Source organism: Hipposideros armiger, unplaced genomic scaffold (genome assembly GCF_001890085.2).
Source record: "Hipposideros armiger isolate ML-2016 unplaced genomic scaffold, ASM189008v1 scaffold_91, whole genome shotgun sequence".
Lineage (NCBI taxonomy): Eukaryota > Metazoa > Chordata > Mammalia > Chiroptera > Hipposideridae > Hipposideros > Hipposideros armiger.
In genome coordinates this window covers 2,693,393-2,717,137 of record NW_017731441.1, presented here as the reverse complement: position 1 = coordinate 2,717,137, position 23,745 = coordinate 2,693,393, and the positions used below count along the sequence as shown (strand labels likewise).

The following is a 23,745-nucleotide window of genomic DNA, read 5'->3' as shown; positions in this document are numbered from 1 at the left end:
TAGCCGGCAGCCAGCGTGAGCGGCCAGCAGCCACCATAAGTGGTCGTCCAGAGGCTGGCGACTGATCTGCCTCTCCAGGGAAGAGCGCAGTGATGGTGCCAACTTGGGCCAGTGAAGCAACGTCCTCCACAACTAGACTGAAGAACAAAAGGACAGCACCTTGTTTGTTCCCCTTCCCCCAATTCCCCAAAAAAATCTTTTAAAAAAAGAAAGAAATAGGTGGCTTTTTCTATTTATTTATTTATTTCCTATTTTAGGTTAGGGACAGGGTTAGGGTTAGGGTTATAGATAGTGTTATGCTTAGGGTTAGGGAAAGGGTTAGGGTTAGGGACATGGTTAAGGTTAAGTAAAGGGTTAGGGTTAGGGACAGGGTTGGGGTTAGCGATAGTGTTAGGGTTCTCAATTTTTTTTATAATCAGCAAGAAAGATTGGAAATTTGGTTGGCAAGCAGATAAGGAAATTGAAGTGTGCCTGAAGAGGTAGAAGTGAAATAATATACATACCAAAGGTGTAGAAAAAAGGGAGACAAAGGAAGAGGAAAGTATTTCTGGTACTGAGGAGTTTTGAATTTTTGGTAAAAGAAAATTCAATAGTTTATAAACTTTTCGAGTAGAGATTTTTGTCTGATGTATTTGACTATGTTGTTAATAAACTATTTTTTGTAGAACCCAGGATCTTGGTAATCTAAAAATAATTTTTAACAAGGATAAATGAGTTATATTCATCGGCACTTTTAACAATTATAAAATTTGTATATACTCAGAGTAAAAAATTTTAGAAATGCAGAAAAATATAAGGAAGAAAATAAAAACAACCCTCCCTCCCTCACCCCTATGACTTCACAACAACACTTTAGGTTATTTCTTTTTGCCCTTTTCCCATGTGTATGCATTCCCCTTTATTGAACACATCCTGTTGATGTTGTTCACCATCTCAGCTGTAGAGGGCGCAGTGTCACTGGCCCTCATGTGGAATCCGAACTGAGGCCCTGCTGCTCAGAGCTGTCGTCCCAAGCCAGCTCCTAATCAACGCGCTACTTGGCCAGCCTATCCCTATACTCTTGAATTATCGACCAGATAAAGAAATTTTGGTTTGAAGTTATTTTCTCTCTGTCTACTTGGAAGTTTTTACTTCATTACTGAGAAGTCTGATGTTAATCTGATTCTTAAGTCTTTGAAGTTCTATCTGGCAGCTGTTGTTAGGATTCTCTATCTTTTGTGTTATGAAATTTTGCTATATGTAAATTTTGTTACAAATTTTGCTATTAGGTTCTGAAATTTTATCTAACTGGGATTTAAAAGTTTATCTGGATTAACACTTGGTGATCCATCAATATGAGGACTATCTAATTATGGAAAAATTTTGCTGTGAATTCTTCCTCATGAATTCTGTTGTCTTTTGTTCTGCTTGATTTCCCAGTTTGCATTTAATTTACCCTTAAGTAGCTCCATTTGGCTATCAGCCTATTTTTAAAATTTTTATTAGTTTTAAAAAAATTTTCACAATTATTTCCTTGTCCCTGTATTGTGCCTTTTTTAGAATATCATGTAAATGGAATTATACTGTATATAATCTTTTGAGACTGGCTTCTTAGCCTATTTGAGATTCATTCATGGTGTTGTATGTATCGGTTCATTCCTTTTCATTGCAGAGTGGTGTTCCACTGTGTGAATGGACCATAGAGTTTATCTATTTTCCCATTGATGGACTTTTGGGTTGTTTCCAGTTTTTGGCAACTATGGATAACACTGCTATAAACGTACATGTACAGATTTGTATGTGACCGTGAGTTTTTATTTCTCTAGACTAAGTACCTACAAGTGGGATTGTTAGGTCATGTAGTAAGTATACATTTAACTTTTAGAGAAACTGCCAAACTGTTCTAGAGTGGTGGTACCAGTTTCATTTCTCAGTATTGAGAGAGTTCCAGGGGCTCTGCATGCATCCTCACCAGCACACCCTGATGGTAGTATTTTTTATTTCAGCCATTCTAATAGGTGAGTGATGGTATCTCATTGTGGTTTTAATTTGCATTTCCTCAAAAACTAATGATGTCGAGCATCCTTTCATGTGTTTTTTGCCTTCTTGGTGAGTTGTCTGTTCAAAACTTCTACTTACATTTTTATTGGGATTTTTTTCCCCTTATTGAGTTTTGAGTTTTTTAAAGATATATCTGGATTCAAGTCCTTTGTTGGATGTGTTTTGCAAATATTTTCATCTCTTAACAGTGTCCTTTGAGAGCAAAAGATTTAAATCTTGGATGAAATCTACTTTTCAAACATTTTTTAATGGATCATGATTTTGGTATCTTCTGTAAGAACTCTTTGTCTAAGCCAAAGTCACAAATTTCTTCTTTTTTTCCCCCCCTAAGAGTGTTGTAGGTTTATGTTTTACACTTATCATCTATTTGAGTTAATTTTGTATATGGTGTGTGGTATAGGCTGAGATTCTTTTTTGAGTTTACCAAAAAAACCATTTTTTTCACATTTAAGTTGCCTTTTTTTACCTTTAAGAGTAAAGGTTTTTTCTTTTGGTTTGTTTTTTGATAATTTTTTTTTAACTGTGTTGGGGAACAGTGTGTTTTTCCCAGGACCCATCAGCTCCAAGTCAAGTTGTTGTCTTTCGGTCTTAGTTGTGGAGGGTGCTGCTCAGCTCCAAGTCCAGTCACTGCTTTCAGTCTAATTGCGGGGAGTGTGTGTGTGGGGGGGCACAGCCCACCATTCCATATGGGAATTGAACCGGCAAACCCTGTTGCTCAGAGCTTGCGCTCTAACCAACTAAGCCACCTGGCTGGCCAAGAGTAAAGGTTTTAAATCAGCTTTAGAAAAATATTAATACCTTGGCCCCACTCAGATCAATAAAGTGATGATTTATAAAAGATGGTTTTTGGAATCAGTATATTTTTTTAAAATAAACTTTTAATTTTGGAATGATTTTAGATTTACAGAAAATAATAATACAGAATTCCCATATATCCCATAACCTTTCCCCTATTATTAGCATCTTACATTAGTATGGTATAATTGTTATAATGAGTGAGTCAATAATAATACATTAATATTAACTAAACTTCATACTTTATTCAGATTTCCTGAGTTCCTTTACTATTCTAGGGTTCCATCCAGGGTACTATATTACCTTTAGCTATCATGGTAGCGTGTCTCCTTGGATTCCGGTGGCTCTGACAATTTCTTTGACTTTAACAATTGTTTATTTACTTTTGATGACCTTGACAGTTTTGAGGATTAAAAGTCAGGTATTTTGTATAATGTTTCAATTGTGATTTGCTGATTCTTTTTCATGATTAGACTGGGGTATGTGTATTTGGGAGGAAGACCCCAGAGGTAAAGTGCCCTTCTCATCACATTGTATTCAGGGTGCACACTATCTGGGTGGCTTATCACCATGCATCTTGACCTTAATCCTCTGGCCACAGTGGTATTTGTCAGGTTGCTCTACTGCACAGCACTCTTCCCCGCTTTCTATGCTCTACTCTTGGGAAGGAAGCCACTGCCAGCCCACACTTCAGGAGTGGGTGTGACATTTTATCCACCTCCATGGGGGAGGGGGATCTACAATACATAAGATTTTTAGCCTTTATTTAAAAAAAAAAATTTCTGTGGGATTAGTGGTAATGTCCCCTCTTTCATTCCTAGATTTGTATTTTTTCTTGTTTTTCTTGTTCTTGTTCTTGATAAACAAATTTATGTTTATAAATTCTTTTTTTAAAGAACCAGCTTTTGGTATCAACTATTGTTTTTTGTTTTTCCTGTTTTTGTTTTAAATTTCATGGATTTCTGCTCTTATTTTTAATATTTCTTGATGCTTTGAATTTATTTTTCTTTCTGTAGATTTTATTGCATAAGTTGAGATTATTGATTTGATACCCACCTTCCTTTTTAATAAAAGCATTTTATACTGTAACGTTTCCTTTAAACACTGCTTTAGCTGTATCCCACACATTTTTTTTTTTTTTTTTTTTTTTTAGCTGAGCCATCCTGCTACCTGTTGGCAGCTCAGCGGCTGCTCAGCTTGGGCTGGACTCGAACCGCAGTTGCTCAGAGCTCAAACTCTTGAGCGAGCTCTTAACCAACTGAGCCACTCGGCCGGCCCTCCCACACATTTTAATGTGTTGTATTTTCATTTTCATTCAGTTCAAGATATTTCCAATTTCCTTTGATACTTCCTCTCGCCAGTGTGTCATGTAGTAGTGTGTTGACTGACTTCCTAATATTTGAGGCTGTTTCAGATATTGTTTTGTTACTGATTTTTAGTTTAATTCTATTATTGATAGAGAACATACTTTGAATCATTTCAGTTATTTTATATTTAATAAGGCTTATTTCCTGACCTTCCCTCAAAAGCAGTCTGTCTTGATGAGTGTTCCATGTGCATTTGAAAAGAATAGGTATTCTTTTGTTGACAGATGAAATGTTCTGTAAGTCTCTCTTAGGTTTAGTTGGGTGGTGGTGGTGGTGAAGTCTATATCCTGGCCCACTGTATCTTTGATTATTTTTCTGATTATTGAGAAAGGCACTTCTCGCAATGGAGCCTGCGAGCTGCCTGGGGTCTTAGTTTAGTTATTGGTTTTTGCCGGGTGTAGGATGGGCAGCACAACTGCATGCGGTTGTGCTTTAATGCAAAGCAGGAGGGGTGCTGCATTTGGCTAGCATTTCCTGGTGTCGGAATTCTGACTTCCAGTGTCTGGGAGGGAGGGCTGGATCCTTAAGTTCAGTCCTCTACTTTTACTTCATCTTCTTGGCCGTCCTGGTGTTCCATCCAGATCCTCTTTGCTTTGCTTGGGTGGGGCAGTCAGTAGTTGTTTGGTTGTATGAGATGGGTTAGAGAACCCCGGAGTCTGTTTCCCATCCAAATTTCCAGCCAGTCCTTGTCCTTCTGCCCTACTTCATCCACCTTTTCCGGGGTACCAAGTTCCCTCGTTCTCTGGAGCCTCCCTGGGCTTCTACAGCAAGAATGGTTTCTTCTTGGCCTTTGTCCCCCAACCCTGTTACCCCAGATGGGTGGAGCTTCAGGTTTCACTGTCCTCTTGAATCAGTTCCCAGCAATCCATTTGTTTTCCAGCTTCTCACATTTTGTTGCCTTCTCTTTGGCGTTGTTTCTGCCCTGTTTTCTTTGCCCTTGTAGATGTATGTTTTTTTCTCTTTTTTAAACCTTTAATTCTCAATTCAGTGGGTTTTATGAAGGGAGTGGAGGCAGAAATCTGGTTTAAGCCATCATTACCTGGAAGTGAAAACATAGTTTATAAGTTAATTGCCCATTTTGATTGCTCCCTGCCCACTTCTAGTTTTTTCTATTTGCTGACCTGAACCTTGGAGATTCTCAGGGGATCTCTTTAAGCAGGCTTACTTCTCATGCGTCATGTTTTGGGCTATGACTTTTCCTGTTGCTCTTCTTATGATTAGCAGTGGAATTTGTTTTTTTATCTCTTAGGGTTTTTCAGATATTCTGGCCTGATGCTGTATCCCTTTCTTATTTTATAAAACCATTATTTTATTCATTTTGTTTTGATTTCTTAATAGCTTATCCGTTCTCTCAGTTAAAACCTTGGGAGGGTGGAAGGTAGGTACATGGGCGCAGACCACTGTTTTTAACTGGAAGCTTCAGGTGATCAAAAGTTAACCTGATTGGCAGTAATTTGCATCCTTTTATTTACCTTTCAGCTGATGTAGCCCAACAGTTCCAGTATGCTGTGCGAGTTATTGGCAGCAACTTTGCCCCAACTGTTGAAAGAGATGAATTTCTAGTAGCTGAAAAAATCAAGAAAGAACGTACGTATTTTTCCTAAAAGTTGTCATTTTTGGCTTCTTAAATTTGTTAAAACTTAAAAAATATATATGCATACACATATATGCATATATATACTCATACGCACATACATACACACATATATATAAAGTATATATATATATGTATATATATACTATATATATATATATGTATTCCCAAGCACATTTTAATTGTAGGTAATGTTACATATATATGAAAATATATGTTAAAAATAAGGACAAATCAGTTCTGTCTTTTGTTAGAACATAGTGCGAGAGGATGGTTTTAAGTACTGTTATAAAAACAATTTGGTTTAAGAACGTGAGGAAGATAAAAGGGCTTAATATAACTTCCTGCTTATCTTGTAATTTGCAGTATTTAATATTATGCACCTTTTGACCAGATAACATAGAACACTTATTATCTTGGCAGTAAACAACTCTAAGTGAGTCAAGTATTGCTTATTAATTGTCAATATCCAAACTTACAGTACTTTTGAACTTATTATGTGAACATTTTAATGTTCAAGATGATACTGAAAGTTTTCTTGAGCATGGTTACCTTAGAGAAGAGAGCTTTCCATTTATTAGCTCTGGTTACTAATGTATTCTGTGTAAAGTGGGGTTCTGCCACCCCTCTGTACCCCAAAAGTGTCTAAGGGAAGCTTTGAGCATTGGGGCCCACGTGTGAGAATTGCTCTGTCTCAGCTGGAGAGTTGTTTTTCTCCAGTGGCCAGTTCCCCGCTCCTCAGTTTTCTGGGCTGTATGAGCCCGGCTCCAGCCTCCTGAAAAGCAGCCTTGCCATGAAGGTCAGGGATCTTTCTGCTGGGGTCTAACTGTTAAACTGCCCAAATGAAATGGGCTTTGGCCTTATTTCTATTTTGGCCAACTGGTAAATGACACCTTCTAGGAGATCTGTTCTTCTTTGCACAGTTTCCTACCCCCAGTTATTGCATTATTAACTGTATTTGGCCATTGGTCTGGGATGTCCTATATCAGAGCTGTAATTGAGCTGGACGGTGAGGTAGCTAGTGGTAGAGTTGAGACTGTGGCATGAAAGCAACTGGATCTGGCCATGGCCACGCCTGCATGCTTAGAGCTTGATGAGCAATGCAAGTTTGAAATGATGCATCTGCTGATATGAGCCAGACCTTGGTGTTCTTTGTGTGTGTGTATCTTATTTAAGGTAGGGGGGCAAAAATGCAGTATTTATCCTGTAAGAGCTTATTTTCCTTTCTTGTCTATAACACTGTACACAACACTACACTCTCTTCTCGAACCCTGATGATTATTACATTTTAGATTATTTTTATATTTTAGACTTTAGGTTACTTTATATTTTAGATTATTAGTGAGAACCCCAGCTACTAGGTACTATATTAACAGACCATTCCCTTTACAAATTTATATTTCAAGGCCTCCTGGTGAGTATATTACACATACATGTAGTAGCTAAAAGCAAAGTTTGTCTAAATTTAGAGTTAAAGAACTGGCAGCTACTTTGTTGCAGTGAATATTGCAAGGAAGTCTTGGAATTTCTTTTTTAAAGAGGAAAACTGTAACGATGTACAGTCTTTTTTCTATGTATCTTCTGTGGTTTTGAAATAAGACTTGCTGTATATTGACGCAGTTTGCCTCTTCCCACCAGGTATTCCCAGCTTCTCTTGGGTACCCCTGCCTGCACTTCTCCCAGAGTTCCCAGCTCTGATGTGGCCCAGATATAGTTGGTAGACAGTTAAAATGATAGTCTTCTCATGTAATGGTCACCATTGATCTATCATTTTTCAATAGTTCTTAGACATAGTTTTTGTAGTGTAACATTTTTGAAATTTTATTACAGTTTTTGGTAGATTAGATTAGTTGAGTTATAGTTCTGCCCTCTGGACTAATACAAAAAAGTTAATTTTCCATTTTATATGGCTGACTTCAGGTATAAAATGCTAGTGTTTTATATTGAAACAAATTGCAAAACTTGTGTGATAAAATTTAACACATTAGTTTCTTAATTTTTCACATCGGTGATTGGGGTACATTGTATCTCAGGATTTGTTTTGCTTTGTTTAGCAATGTTAGATGAAACTTTTTTTGGTAAAAATTCCATGTTCATTTTTATTTGTATTATTTACTATTGTTTTATTGCCCTACGACTAACTTTATATTTATGAATTAGAGTCAGTCTCATTCTATAGAAAAAAATGTCACTTAATTTCATGGTTGTGTTTATTTGGAGTATTTTTATATAAGCTTTAAAAGATAGTAAAGTATATTACATTTTAATTGCATTGGATTTATTGGATCCATTTTGTAATGGTACATTTTAAAGATAGCTTTACCTTTCGGCGTAGGAAGACTCGGAAGTGCAGATGTGAATCGGATAATGTAACTTCTGGTATGTGGTTCATACAATTAGTACATGATAACCAACACCATTTCCTAGCTGATGCATGTGAAAAAGTGTTGGCCGTCAAGTCAGTCATGTCTTTCTACAAACAAATTTGAACATTTAAAGCTAAGTGAGGTTGGTTGATGAAATTTTAAGAAAGCAGTCCTACTAAATTGGGATAAATAAATACAAAGATTCCTTGGAGACTACTGAAGCTGTGAGCTAGCTTTTAAAAATGGTGTAACAGGGTTTGTTTGAAGGGCACCTGTACACAGATGGTGTGTGCAGGGTTGTAGGTGTGGACAAGCGGGGTCTTCTTCCTCCCTCAGGGGTCCCAAATCCTGTGTGTAGTCTCCTCCTCCATAGAACAGAGCAAAGCATGGACTTCTCATTTGTTACCAGGGCAATCAATCATCTGAAGACATTTGCTAATAGAATGAATTAGTGGGTGAAAATTAGCTAATAAGCTGTTTTGATTTTTATTTTCAAACAGTAATTGACTTATTAATTTTGCTGTATATGTTAACAGAAGTGCTTAGAATGTGTTTTTTTTAAGTCAAACTATTATGAATGGTATAGTTTTTGTTACTGCCCTTTGAATTGAGGACTCCAAACACATTTTCACTTCCCATCCCACACTCCAGGTAGCCATTATTAACTAGCTAAACTGATGGTAGAGTGCTTCACTGGACTCTTTAGTATTTGTAGATAGAATCTAAATGATCCCATCATTTCTATTACTTCAGTTAATTTTCACATAAACTATTTGATTCCAGCTGAAAAGTGTCCATATTTCACAAATGTCAGAGAGATTACATGAATTGACCAAATTCATGAAGTTGAAATGTCACTCATTATCTAGTTCTTTTGATTCTTAAGCTCAGGGTTCTTATCAGACTTCAGAGTTGTCTGTCTGTTACTGTAGGTGAAATAGTATCAATGAATTTTGGTGATTGTGATTAACACACTTATTTTCTTTTCTAACTTTATACAGTTATTCGACAAAGAAGAGAAGCAGATGCTGCACTGTTTTCAGAACTCCACAGAAAACTTCATTCACAGGTGTCACACAAGCATTCTGAAAGCCATTCCAGAGGCTATTAGAGTGATCTGCAACCATATGAACATTTTTTTGTGGTTTCATTAAACTTTTCTATATATTGAGTAATGTTTTTAATTGTAGACAGTGTTTTCCTTTTAAAAGATTTTTCAATGTTAGAAGTAGGTTTTGCTGGATTTAATGCTCAGTTGTTTATAAACCTGTATGAAGCAACATTGGGAAAGTAATCAGACTTATGTACACAATAAGTATATATTACAGAAGCTTTAATTCCATTACTGGGAAGAAGCACATTGGTATAACAGCAAAAGCTAATGTTTTGCTACTCTTTATTGTTCATCAGGTCCTAATTTATACTGTTATAGTGAATAACTTAAAATTGATTTTGAACATTTTGTGATAGGATGTTGATACTTGCACGCAGTGGTTTTTCGAACCTGTGATTTTTATAAAAGACTCAGCGTATACATCAATAAATTAATCGAGTCATAGGTGATATTTTTGTGATTCTGACTATAAGGGAACTTAGTTCATCTAGTTGTCTCCCACCTTTTATAGAGAAGAAGGTGAAATCCAGAGAAGTTTAATACTTTACTCAACATTTATTAGGTTAATCTTGCAACAATAAAAATCACTTGAGTTTTGCCTAATGCTGCTAGTAAATAAACTCATCATTTTTTCATGTCTTCTTTATTCGTAAAAATAAACTTAAATTTATTTGCTGCCCGTTTTGACTCCTTAATTCAACTTGATTACTTGGAGTCACTGTTTTAAGTATGCTTTTCCATCTTTGATAATATGTACCTTGCTGGTAGCGGTGCCCACCTGCTTCACCACCTCTTGTTTCTGTGTCCCTCTGCACAGTTACACACACACCTCCCGGTCCCTCTATCAAACATTCTTCAGCAGACCGATCCTGGCTATTTAATACCTGTTCTTCTATGTGAAAAAAAAAATGTTGCCACCACTTTTAAATATGCCATTTGCTGATTCTTTTGTGCAGTTTTGTTTATTTTTGTTTTTACTGTCCACCTCGTATACATCCTTGTTTTTCGGAAACACTTGAGGATCTAACCCAGGACTCTTGCTGCACAGATAGAATGGCTGCTGTCGTCCTGATGCCTGCTGGGCATTTTTATGCAAACACCTCTTAGGAAACTGTCACAGGGGCTTGGAAACTGAAAAGAGCATACATTTTAAATTTCATACCTCTAGCCATCCATTCACATCCACCCACATACAACCTGCTTTTCCTTCTATGTTCTCCCTTTTGGTGAATGGTAGCACCATTCATCTATTGCCAAAGACTAGAAACTTGGATGTCATCTTGACTCCACCACTCCCCAAATTCGGTCTTGCCCCCAGTCCTATTGATTGTTCCTCTTATGTATGCCTCTCATCTGTCCCTTTGGAGTCAGACCTTGGTTTGAATCCTGGTCTATAGCTTTGGGATTAAGTTATTTAGGCTTCACCTCTTCTTATTGATGGAATGAAGAGAAAGCTTGTGTCTCTGTGGTTGTGATGATTGCAGGAGGTGATGTATGTAAGGCCTTGGCCCAGCAGGCCCCCTTTAAATGGCAGCTGCTGCTGTTGACTGACTGCCCTCTAATGCTTAAAGGAACAGGACTGGCAGAAAGCAGCTCTTTGGAGACAGACAGACAAGGTTTAGATCCTTCCTCCTGTGCCCCAAAGGAGCCACTGAGCCTCAGAGGCCCAGCTAATGGGGGGTCGTCAGGGTTGCTGTAGTAGGTGTTCAGGCACTGCATCGCAGCTCAGTCCTTGGTCATTTCCCCTCCAGACGACTGCAGTTTCCCAAGGAGGCCCTCTGTTGCGTTTTGTCTCTCTCGTAGTCCATCTTCGGTGGGACTGTCAGGGGGTCTAGTCACTCCCCTGCATGGAATCCTTCAAAGGCTGCCTGTTGTCTTCAGCTTAAAATCCAAATTTCTTGGTATAGCATACAAGGCCCTCATTGATCTGATTCTTTATTCCATTTTTAGTTTTCATTCCCTTGCGTATCTTCAGCCACATTTGTCTATTTTCAGTTCCTGGTAGAGGCCATGCCTGTCCCCCTTCTCTGCCTTTGTATCACCCATCTTTCTAAGAAACTTAATGTCTCCTTTGGGAGTCCTTTCCTGGGCCTGGAACACTTGAGTGATTCTCCTGTGCCTGAAATGTAATTTATCATAGCAAAGTGTTTTGCCCATTTGCCTACTTAACACTGGACTGAGGACTCTTTCAGGGCTGGGTTGACCCAGCTGGGGAGTTTGTTATTTCTGCAAAATTCTGTGAAAATCAATTTTTTAAGTTAGACCATAATTTAAATACCTAGAATGAGCTTATTCTATAAAGAAACTTTCAAGGAATATTTTATATAATGAAGAACTTACATAATGTAAGTAACCATCCCATAATTTGTTTTGTAAATAAAGGTATTTATATATTCTAGCCTGTACACCCAAAAGGTAAGGCTGTATGAATAGAGTAGAATGCTCTGTAAATTCAGGGTGAAACGTATTGAGGGCGGGCTGCTGTTAATGGTTGTGAATCAGGGCAGAGTGATAGGTAATTGGAAATTAATGAAATCTGTAGGATAACATTATGTAGACACCTAGGGGTTAGTTATCCTGGCAACTAAGAGCTTCAGAACTTTGAGTTTAGGTATGCATGATGCCAAGACGTACATCTTACACTTTAGAATTCTTTTTTTTAAATATAATATATTTTGTTGCCTAAATGGGACATTGATAAAGGGAGGGGGAAACCATCACATATTTTATGATGGCGTTTTTCTTATAATCACTATGCTTAGGAAGTTGGTTATTATAAGAATTATTTCATGGGGAAAATATTATTCAAGAATAGGGTTATTAAAAAAAAATCTTATTAGGGACTTTGGAGTTAGCTTTCAGGGGACTAAAGGCTCCAAGGGTATTAGCCTCTTGAGAACATTATCTCTAGCCTTTTGATGGATAGTGCTATTTGCAATGCCTGAAAAATGAACAAATTTAGAGTTGATGTTACCACGTGAATTTTAAAAGGCAATTCTGTTTTGGAAATAATAATTTAGGAGAGAGGAGGATAAAACTAGAGAGTAGTACTAAGTTGCTCTGTTAATGCTTTTTTTTTTCTAAACAGGGAGTTTTGAAAAATAAATGGTCAATTCTCTACCTCTTGCTAAGCCTTAGTGAGGATCCACGCAAGCAGCCAAACAAGGTGAGAGGCTGTGTTCTAGCAGCTCAGTGCCTTTTTAAAGGACACTTTGCACCTTTAGTTGGGACAGTTATGCCAAGTTTTGTTTCCTTTTTTTCAGGGCAGTTTTAGTCATTGTGCTGTTTCCTTAAGATATTTTTCAGAATTGTTATTCAAATATAACCGTGTTCAGTTAAATAGAGCATAAACTATCAGTTTTCAAAATTTTTACTGTGTGAAAATAGTAATATCAACTCAACTGTGTAATTCTTTATGAGTCAGAAGACTTTTTAGGATTTTCTTGTGTTTTTAGATATTATGAACATTGATTATTGTTATACCAGTGGAAACTTGTCATGTGTTCAGTTTTTGACCCACGTAGTGTTTGAAAAGCAAATTGGCTGCTCCATGTACCAGAGAGTCTGTTAGAATATACTACTCTACTGCAGAAATTTCAGAGCTGAAAACATTGAAGAATGTGGTGAAAGAGTCCTATTTATGTCTAAAGCCTTATTCCGAGTAATGAATATTCTTTCATCATATAAGAATGCCAAACTTTTAAATATATTTGAGTAATTATTTGAGTTGTAGTTTGCAAAGATTTTGAATAGTGTTTGTTATCAGACCATGCGCGAGTTTTAGAGTTCAGAAAACTTTCTAAAACTTTATCCAGTTCTGACATATTTTAAAAGTATAACAACTGATTTATTTTTTAATAAGTGCAAAATCTAATTACAGAAATAGAACTAAAATCTGAATATAAATTATCTTTGTTGATCTGGGAAGAGTGTTCTGTCATTTTATATCTATATTCTTAATTCATTTTAATTGATTTTCAGGTTTGTAGCTACGCCGCTTTATTTGCTCAAGCATTACCAAGAGATGCTCACTCGACTCCCTATTACTACGCCAGGCCTCAGACTCTCCCGTTGAACTACCAGGACCGCAGCACCCAGTCAGCACAGAGCTCGGGCAGCATGGGCAGCAGTGGCATCAGCAGTATAAGCATGTATGCTCTCAATGGCCCGACCCCCACACCACAGTCTCTCCTTCCGGGGTAAATCAAGCTGACTTTCATGCCTAGATTCCTGAGAGAGCAGAAACAGGGAAATTCCCAGGCTTTTAATTAGGCATCCTAAGTTCACTGAAACTACCTTTAGAGGCCTGTTATGTACCAGGAATGTTCTAGGCAGTGTGTCTGATATGCTTTCTCTTTGGATTTTACGCTTCCTAAAAACCCCATTTCAGATAGGAGTTCTTTCCACTTCTAATCTTAGTTGATGGTAGATTATTGGCCAACTCTCGACCTATTAATGCAAATGCAAATGATTCAGAAGGCAGATGTGCTGGGCCTTTCACTTTGAGGTTCTGATTGACATTTCTTTTGCTGTAGTCTCACATTTATCTCAGTGAATACTGTCTCCTTCATTGATGTATGTTGTTCTCTTCATTGAATTACTTTAAAATAAAATAAACCTGTCATCCTCAAGTGCTGAGATCTTTAAGAATGATGACATCTTACAGTGCAAGTGAATTAAGATGTGGAACTACACTAACACACAAGTAGTATGTTATATACTTTGCAATTCAACCTGCTCTCAAATCTAATTACATTTTGAGGAATTACAGAATTTATGATTGAGAATAAACAGGTGCCAGTATATTAATGGACTTAGAACGTTGTTTTTCTTTGTTTATTTATGTACACATTTCTATGCATAGTTCATTCCTAGAAATTATGGGAAAGCAAACTATCACCAAGTAGATATTTTTCCAGAAGAACAGTGACTAAGGACTCACCATCAAATGATATTTTCCACACGATCATAATATAATTATAAATCATTGTGTAACTCAATAAAATTGCATTAGAAAATGAATGTGTTTACCACACACATGCATTATAAATGGTATCTACAGTTCTAGAAAGACAGCATAATTCTACAAATTTAATCTCAAACTCGTATTCTACCTAAGAGATTAAACAGACTTTCTCATTTTCACCTTAAAATTTGAAATAATTGTCACGATATGAAAAAAGCTGTGGAAAGCACTTTGAACCAAAGTGGTCTATTCGAATTTTTCTCTTAAATTTAGAACTGTATTCAAAGACATAATTTTATTAGTAATAGTTGTTGATGACTTTTTACCCCATTGAAAGTAGAAAACAGTAAGAGCTGTTGCAGGTTTTTGCTTTCCTCTCTTACTTCATCAATGGAGTATAGATGGACCCACCAGTATTATACCAGTAGAAAATCAGAGCTCTGCCACTTGGAAGCAGTAGTGCCGTTGAGATTCTCGTTTTTGTGTTTTGCAGTCACAAGAGGCGATAGTTTTGTTATAGTTGTTAAAACATATGTCATTAGAAATCAGCTATCAGGTTCTTAGATCTTCCAAGAGTGTCTTTGACAGTCTCCAAATTATTAAAAGCTGACTTGACCTTGGATGTGCTTTTGCCTTAGATTTTGTTTTTACATTTTGAAATTAATTACAAATTAGATATTTCTTTTTATTTTGAGCACCATGAAGGCTGGGAGACAGTGAGGACAGGGAAGAGGGACAGTATTTCAGATTTTTAACTCCTATGCTCAACAAATGTTGAGTGAATGATAGGTGTTAATATTGAAGTTAAAGTTAGTAGTGAATTTCAAAGTGGTTTTGGATGGGTAGCATGTTATGTGTTTGAAAGAAAAGTCAAATAAAATTTGATTTTGATGGTAAGAAATATGTGTGGAGGTGGCAGTACGAACCTGAATGCCAGTTAAGAATCCCAAGGAGGCCTTGGACTGATCGTTGTTGATATATTGGTACGGTTAAGTCATTCGCCTGTCTCAGATGTATAAGATTATATAATTCAGTATAGTAATATAAGAAAAATTTCTGGAACTGTTTTTGTATCTTCAGTGAATAGCCTGGGTATTTCATGACACAAAATGCTCCTTTTTTAGACAGTCTCATCCAACTCCAGGAGTAGGCGATTGTCTTCGACAGCAGTTGGGGTCACGTCTTGCATGGACTTTAACTGCAAACCAGCCTTCTTTACAAACCACTACCTCAAAAGGTATTCCCGGTACTGTTTCTCGAAACATCACAAGACCAAGGAGAGAAGGGGATACAGGTGGTGAGTAAGGATATGCTTTAATGTAGCTTTTCTTAGAGCACTTAGAATTTACGCTTCCCTTATTTCAAAATGTTGATCAGGAATCCCCGCTTATTGCTTTTGATGGCTTCTTCTCATGATGAGGGTCAGACTCCTAAATATGATCTATGACACCTTGGGAAGTTTGGGTTTATCAACCCATATCACCCTGACCTTGTATTTCCTGCACCATTCACTTTTTAGGTCCTTGTCTGAGTGGTCTCCTCCATCTGGATCTCTCTTCTCTTCTTCGTCACATGCCCCTTCTCTGTTTTTATTCTTTCTTCCTGGGAAAGCATCTCCAGGCTGGATCAGTCCCTCTAGTATAAGTCACTGTCTCCCACCGCAGTCCTAAGTTTCATGAAGGAGGGGCCATTTCTGTTTTGTTCACTGTGCTAGGAACTGGCATAGTGCCTGGAACATTAAAGAAACTTACTGAAGATTTATTTGGTGGTTAAATGCATGCTTCATTCTGAGTTTTAAAACTCTTCGAGTCCAAAGAAAGTTTGGGTTTCTTTCATGAGAACTCTACAAATAGCAGTGTTTAGACCATGAGTATCCTGAAAATAGAAGGGGCTTTATTGTTGGTTCATAATCTACTGATTCTGAAATTCCTCTAGCTATTTTCTGTCCTTGCATAGGATGGGAGGATGAGCAGTGTCGTTTGGGCTTGTGAGGACATCTCATACACAGCTTGGCCTGCCTCTTTGTAGCCGCCCTTAACCAGCCTCTGTGTGTCCTGTGACATGACAGCTACATGCTCTTAAGCTTAGAAGCTAGTCTCTAGACTGAGTCAGAGTACTATTCTCTGCTTCTTTCTTTTTGTTTACTGTGACTCCTGATCCCTAACCAGTGCCTTTAAACTGTATCCTACACAAAGCTTAGAGATAAAATAGGACTTAAAAGCATGGTTGATTAATCCAGAAGTACAAAGGACGAAAGAACAGTGGGATAAAAATGATCAATAATGATAGGTAAGAGTTGAACAATACTACTTGCAAGTTGATGTAATTGTTATTTATAGACTATTATCCCTGTGACTGAAATACACACCTGTTCTTGCTTTCTGACTGTGCTGGCCTGGTTCTGAGGGTGCTCATCCCCACGGTATATTCTGATTAACTTTCTCCCCTCACCGATATATTGGATTGCTGGGCATTGCCTCCTCGTCATTATTTTGAGTAAAACCTAAATTCTGACTTGGCTTTTGTTCCAAGGCTTATGTAAATTATAAATAATTTTGCTGCTGTATTATTAACTCCTCTTTACGTAGTAGTGTTGGGAATGGACCGAGGTTTATACACTTGTTGTATAATAAGCCACTTTTTCCAAACACTGTCTATGAAATAATTATCCATACCTTTGTGATAGATTTGTGCTGCTCCTTGGTTGTAAATTTCCACATACTGCATTGTCTCTCTAAAAGACTTTTTGTATAAGAAATTACATGACCTCTATATCCTTTTCAGAAAATTCTTATTTCTAATAACTTCATACTCTTTTTTTATCTTAAGTGCATATATTTAGTTTTTAAATTTTGTCCTGGTTGTAAATATATAATCTGAAACTAATAATGTCATAATATTTATTTCATCTTAAAATGTGTTGTTCAGTAATTACTCTCTTATAAAAACCATTTTCTAGGTGCTGTGGAAGTTACTGAGGCAGCCCTTATCAGAGACATTTTGTACGTATTCCAGGGCATAGATGGCAGAAACATCAAGATGGACAACACTGAGAACTGTTACAAAGTGGAGGGAAAGGTATAGTTACTAAAACCCCATCTAAAATATTCAAAATAAAAGATAAATATTATTCAGACCAGATAAGAGCTATTAATTTGTAAGGTATTACTGGGATAATGAGGCCTGGATTCACAAAATCGTGTGTACCAATCAGGTTGCACTTTTAAATTCTGGTTTGTATTTCTCTGTGTAGTTTGTGGCTTCTATAATCTTGTTTTGGGAACCTTTGTCAGCCTTTCCATCCTTTTGCTTCCTTTCCCTTGCATTTTTCCTTTCCTTGTTTTTCACTGATGCAACCGCCCCTTAGTTAATTTCTGCATCCTGTGATGGTGATGGAAGAGGTACCTGCGGGACAGGTGTGGCTTGGTAGCTTTGCTGTTGACACAGGATTTCACATAAGGTGCCTTTGCTTGCTTTTGCTTTCGTCTTCTGGAATCTGCCTTTCCCACAGCCCCCGCTTGTTGATGTCTTGTCTCCTGAGACTTGCAGGTGTTTCACAAGGTGACTGACATCACAGACAGTCCCTGCCATGCTGGGGACCATGGTCAGTCACTCTTGGGGGTGATGCTACTCAAGCTTAACGTTTCCTTGAAGGTGTTTTTCATTTCCCTGCCTGTTACCTGATGCTTTTTGTTTCCCAGAATCTCATTGTTTTCACTTTAATTATGATATTTTTAAGTTTCATATGTTGAAGCCTAAGAATTATAGTAGAAGTACAAATGATTAAGAAAAATAATAATTAAAATTCTTGTGTTAATTTTTAACTCTTGATATATTTACTTTTCAGGCAAACCTAAATAAGTCTTTGAGGGATACTGCAGCCAGGCTTTCTGAGTTGGGATGGTTACATAATAAAATCAGAAAATACACAGACCAGAGGAGCCTAGATCGTTCATTTGGACTTGTAGGTCAGGTATGTTCATTATTAGTTGAACCTTTTGTATGTCATTCACTGTGGGATATGCTTAATCTACTTCAGATCATAGAAAAATAATTCTTAAGAGGGTTCTTTTAAAATAAGCTTTGATAATGGTTATTGTGTCAGTCACGATCCACTCAGGAAAGTAGAAATCACAGTAGGTATTGACAAGATAATCAAATATGAAAAATTGTTTAGTTTACATAGCTGTTGGAGGACTATAAAACCAAAGAATGCAAACACTAATGAAAACAGAGGTAGAGCTAGAGAGCAGAGAGAAGGCGATGGGATTATCAGAATCCCGTAGATCGGAAGAGGGGCTCCCCACAGGCACAGCCCTCTGAGGAGGGGCCTGCTGGACCACAGGCCTGGAAGCAGGGACACTCCCAGCTGCTGTGGGTGCCCCGGGCAGCACAGTGAGACTGGAGTTGGGAACCAGCCGGGCTGGCCTGAATGGCCGCGCTGGGACAGCGCCTGCCTGGTCCTTCCCCTCCTCCTGCCTCTGGAACCTGACAGCAGGAGCTGACAAAGAAGTGAAGTTTACAGAGTCCCAGCTTATTGTAATGGTTAGCAGCATAGGATTTTGCCCTCATGTTGACTCTTGGGCAGTAATTATTTCTTATGAAATCTTCAAAAAAATTACTGAAGGAGTGAGAGAGAGTCAGAAAAAAACTGCACTGTAAGCACTGCACAGCACAGCACAGAAAACAGCACAGCACAGCAGCATGGCTGTGATCCGGAACGTGGCTTTGAAGTGAGAACGCCCAGGATTCACACTGGCATTGCCTTTAATGGTTATGTCACCTTGGACAAGTTACCTTCTCTTGGCCGTGGTTTCTGTGTATGTATAGAATGGAGGTGATGATAATATGCAAGATGATGAAACCTGCAAGGTGATGAGCATTAGGAGAAAGTGCCTAGAAAGGAAAGCTGCTGTCCCAAATCTAGCACTGCTGTGAATACCATTCACCAGTACAGATGGGCCAGGGACGCTTCCCTCTCACTGTAACACAGATAAGGTGAAGCAAGGCCTTCAGGACTCCACCTGGCGCTCCACTTAACGATGTGTGGAGTTTGCAAATATGCAGCAGCGTGCAACAGTTTCTGTGAGTCCTTGCATTCTTCAAAAGGGACCATTTTTTCATGTCTTTATATGATTCCCTTATGAATGCAAATTCCACTGATATGTCCTAGTCGATTTACTAGATGTAAAGCAAAGCAAGCACAAAATAAATACAGGGAAGCTAAACTATTATATAGATTATTCCAACAAGTTGATTGATAATCACTATAGTAGTGTCATATAGTATTTTATACTACTGGGTTTTAAAGCCATTTCTCTCATATTTGATTTAGTAACGGCCCTCTAAAATTAACAAGGCAAATGTAATTGTCCCCATTTTTCAGATATAAAAGTTGAACCTCGGAAAGTTTAATTGATTTGTGCATGTTGCCCTGACTAGTAGATGGCAGATATGGGACCAGAATATGACATGTAATTTCTTCTCTGTCGTTCTTTCCATCCCATTCATTTTCTGATTTTTAAAATCATTGCTGTATACTACCTAGTTACTGAGGAAGTAGTGGTTTAGCCTATTAGAAGGATGATTGTGTACTCTCATTGGGGTGATGATATGTCACAGTTAGCATGAGTCCTATTGATTTGTGCCTGTTGTTCCAGTGTAATTATTATTGGCCCCTTTTTACTCTCAGAAGTATTCTGTCTCTTGATACACTAAATGGAACTAAATCTTATTTATAAAGGAAGATATTGTTTTCTAAGCCTAATACTTATATTTGCTTTTTAATACACCAAGCTGAGAACAGCCTTAGTTGACTGAAAAACTTTAATGTTGAATACACAGGGCGCTGAAATACTCAGATTGTAATTCTGTTATTTTGGTGGGAGACTACTTATAGACTGACATGTATACTCCTGTAAATGTTTATGTTCTACGTGGTAGATTATGATTTGATTATTTCTACTGAGCAGCAGTTTGGTTTTTAACTTTTATGTGTGTGTGTGTCTGCTGTGGGCACTGGGATGGGGTTTTTGTAAAAAGTGATGTTAAGCCTGAAAAGTTGCCATGTTGTTTTCTCTGAATATTACATAAGAAAACTGACTTTTGAAGTATTCCTTTGATTCTGCAAAAGTGGTATGCTTTATATTCATTTTTATAGCTTATAAGGATGAAAATGTTTGTATTAGATCAAATCCACAAAACATAAATACAGTAAAAATAAACCTATAGATGACTGATTATGTATTGCCTTAAAATAAGCAGGAAAGTGTGGAGCCTGATAATTAAAGAAAATAGGTTTTACCTTTGCAGCTTCTATCTGGTATAGGTTCTCTTGGAAAGCAAAGCTTCCCACTGAGTATCCCTGGGTTTACATCCCAAAGTTCAGAAAGTTCTTGTCACAGGACTATGTGAAGGTCCTTCTTACAGCTTCTGATTTGACCTCTTTTTAGCATGTACATTGGAGAAGTACAGAGAAGTTTTTAATAATATGGTTGGGAAAAATGAGCAGTACAAATAAAAAATAATTGGGGAGAATTGGCATAGTTGCCAATTGAAAAACATTACCAATTATGGACATTAAAGAAAATTATATTTTAACTCTTAATTTAGAAGGGACATACATTTTTAAATAAAGGATCATTGTATAAAGTGAATATACTTTTAGCTTCATGAAAAACATCGTTTTCTTCATTTCTCTTCTGTAAAATTCATGCTAAGGGACAACACTTCCCTAATTATTATATATATATATTGTGGTGGTTAAACCTGCTAGACCGTTGGCAGAATGAGAATTAAGTCATGCAGAGCACATGAACTTTGTCCTAAAGCATTATGCCTGTGCAGTTCAGATGAGCTGGTATGTGATGATGGTGTTGTGACTGTTGTGCTTTAATTAATTATATTTACTCCTTTCTGCACAGAGCTTTTGTGCTGCCTTGCACCAAGAACTCAAAGAATACTACCGATTGCTCTCTGTTTTGCATTCTCAGGTAAATACCTTGTTTTTATTTTAATTTCTTCATAATTTGAAATGTGACAACATTGCAGCTATGGAGAGTTTTACAGGTTTTTCATCATTACTTTTAAAAAATAAAAATCTATTTGATAATACTTTTTGTAAGGTCTGGATATCTATGAAGTTTTACTGTATCCTAGAACCAATTAATTACTTCTTTTCAGGGTTTTCCCTACCATTTCAACAGATCACTTGTATCTTGAAGGAACTATTCACTCAGAGGGGACCTTTTGCTTCATTTCTATGAGAATAATACCGTCTCTGTATTCACTACCTGGATTAAGAAATGATTGAAGGGATGGAATAAGCTTTTCACTCAAATGGAAATGAAAAAAAAGTGGAGTAGCGATACTTAACGTCAGACAAAATAGACTTTAAAATGAAGACTACAACAAAAAACAAAGAAGGGCACTATATAATAATAAAGGGATCGATTCAACAAGAAAACATAACCCTAGTAAATATATATATGCACCCAACATAGGAGCTTCTAAATATATAAAACAGATTTTGACAGACGTAAAGACAGAGATCAACAGTAACACTATCGTAGTAGGGGATTCAACACCCCGTTGTCACCAATGGACAGATCCACCAGACAGAAAATCAACACGGAAACAGTGGCCTTAAATGACACTTTACCAGCTGGATTTAATCGATATTTTTAGAGCATTTCACCCCAAGCAACATAATATACATTCTTTCAAGTGCACATGGAACATTTTCCAAGATAGACCACATGTTAGGCCACAAAACAAGTCTCAATAAATTTAAGAAGATCGAAATCAGATCAAGCGTCTTCTCCGACCACAATGCTATGAAACTAGAAATCAATTATAAAAAGAAACCTGGAAAGCACACAAATACATGGAGGCTGAATAACATGCTACTAAATAGCAACTGGGTCAAAACTGAGATCAAAGAAGAAATCAAAAGCTATCTCAAGACAAACGACAATGAAAACACAATGACCCAAAATCTATGAGATACAGCGAAAACAGTCCTAAGAGGGAAATTCATAGCAGTGCAGGCCAATCTAAAGAAGCAAGAAAAATCTCAAATCAACAGGTTATCCATACACCTCAGGAGCTGGAAAAAGAACAGCAAAACAAGCCCAAAGGGAGTACAAGGAAGGAGATAATAAAGACCAGAGTGGGAATAAACAAAATAGAGACCAGAAAAACAATACAAAAGATTAATGAAACCAAGAACTGGTTTTCTGAAAAGATAAACAAAATTGACAAACCCTTAGCCAGACTCACCAAGAAAAAGAGAGAGAGGACCCAAATTAATAAAATCAGAAATGAAAGAGGAGAAGTGACAACAGATACCACAGAAATACAGAAAATTTTAAGAAAATATTATGAGCAACTATATACCAACAAATTCGACAATCTGGAAGCAATGCATAAATTTCTAGAAGCATACAGTTTACCGAGTCTGAACCAAGAAGAAACAGAAACTCTGAAGAGACTGATTACTACCAAAGAAATTGAATCAGTAATCAACAAGCTTCCGACAAACAAAAGTCCTGGACCAGAGGGCTTCACAGGTAAATTTTACAAAACATTCAAAAAAGAATTAATACCTATTCTCCTGAAACTATTCCAAAAAATACAGAAGGAGGGAAGGCTCCCAAGCATATTTTATGAGGCCAGTGTTACTCTGATCCCAAAATCACACAAAGATATTACAAAAAAAGAAAACTACAGGCCAATAGTTTGAACATAGATGCAAAAATCCTCAACAAAATACTAGCAAACCGAATTCAGCATCACATTAAAAAGATGATACACCACGATCAAGTGGGATTCATTCCTGGTATGCAAGATTGGTTCAACATCCGCAAATAAATTGATGTAATACATCACATTAACAAAATGAAAAATAAAAATTATATGATCATATCAATAGATGCAGAAAAAGCATTTGACAAAATCCAGCAGCATTTATGATAAAAACTCTTAGCAAAATGGGAATAGTGGGATCACATCTCAACATAATAAAGTGTACAGCAAACATCGTACTCAATGGGGAAAGTCTAAAAGCTTTCCCCTTAAGATCAGGAACAAGACAGGGCTGCCCACTTCCACTTCTTCTATTCAACATAGTTCTGGAAGTTCTTGCCACAGCAATCAGACAAGAAAAAGAAAGAAAAGGCATCCAAATTGGAAAGGAGAAAGTAAAATTGTCAATATATGCAGATGACATGATACTATATATAGAGAATCCTAAAGACTCCACCAAAAAACTGTTAGAACTGATAAATGAATTTACTAAGGTAGCAGGATACAAAATTAATATTCAGAAATCAGTTGCATTTGTATACACCAATAATAAACTATCAGAAGAAGAAATCAGGAAATCAGTCCCTTTTACAGTTGCTTCAAAAACAATAAAATATCTAGAAATAAATTTAACCAAAGAAGTAAAAGACCTGTACTCAGAAAATTATAAGACATTGAAGAGAGAAATCAAAGAAGAT

At 37.0% G+C, this 23,745-nt stretch overlaps 1 protein-coding gene across 2 annotated transcripts in view; it reads left to right on the top strand.

Annotated features, from left to right (window-relative positions):
* TUBGCP3 (tubulin gamma complex component 3) overlaps positions 1-23,745 on the top strand; it is an 85,030-nt gene that overhangs the window by 10,805 nt on the left and 50,480 nt on the right. The window contains exons 2-9 of one of the 2 annotated variants that reach the window (XM_019644831.1): positions 5,682-5,789; positions 9,164-9,231; positions 12,365-12,442; positions 13,258-13,475; positions 15,367-15,539; positions 17,202-17,320; positions 18,090-18,215; positions 21,166-21,234. In XM_019644831.1, the coding sequence (XP_019500376.1) occupies positions 5,682-5,789; positions 9,164-9,231; positions 12,365-12,442; positions 13,258-13,475; positions 15,367-15,539; positions 17,202-17,320; positions 18,090-18,215; positions 21,166-21,234 (959 nt within the window). The remainder of the gene's footprint in view (positions 1-5,681; positions 5,790-9,163; positions 9,232-12,364; positions 12,443-13,257; positions 13,476-15,366; positions 15,540-17,201; positions 17,321-18,089; positions 18,216-21,165; positions 21,235-23,745) is intronic. The other variant, XM_019644832.1, reaches the window with a different exon arrangement.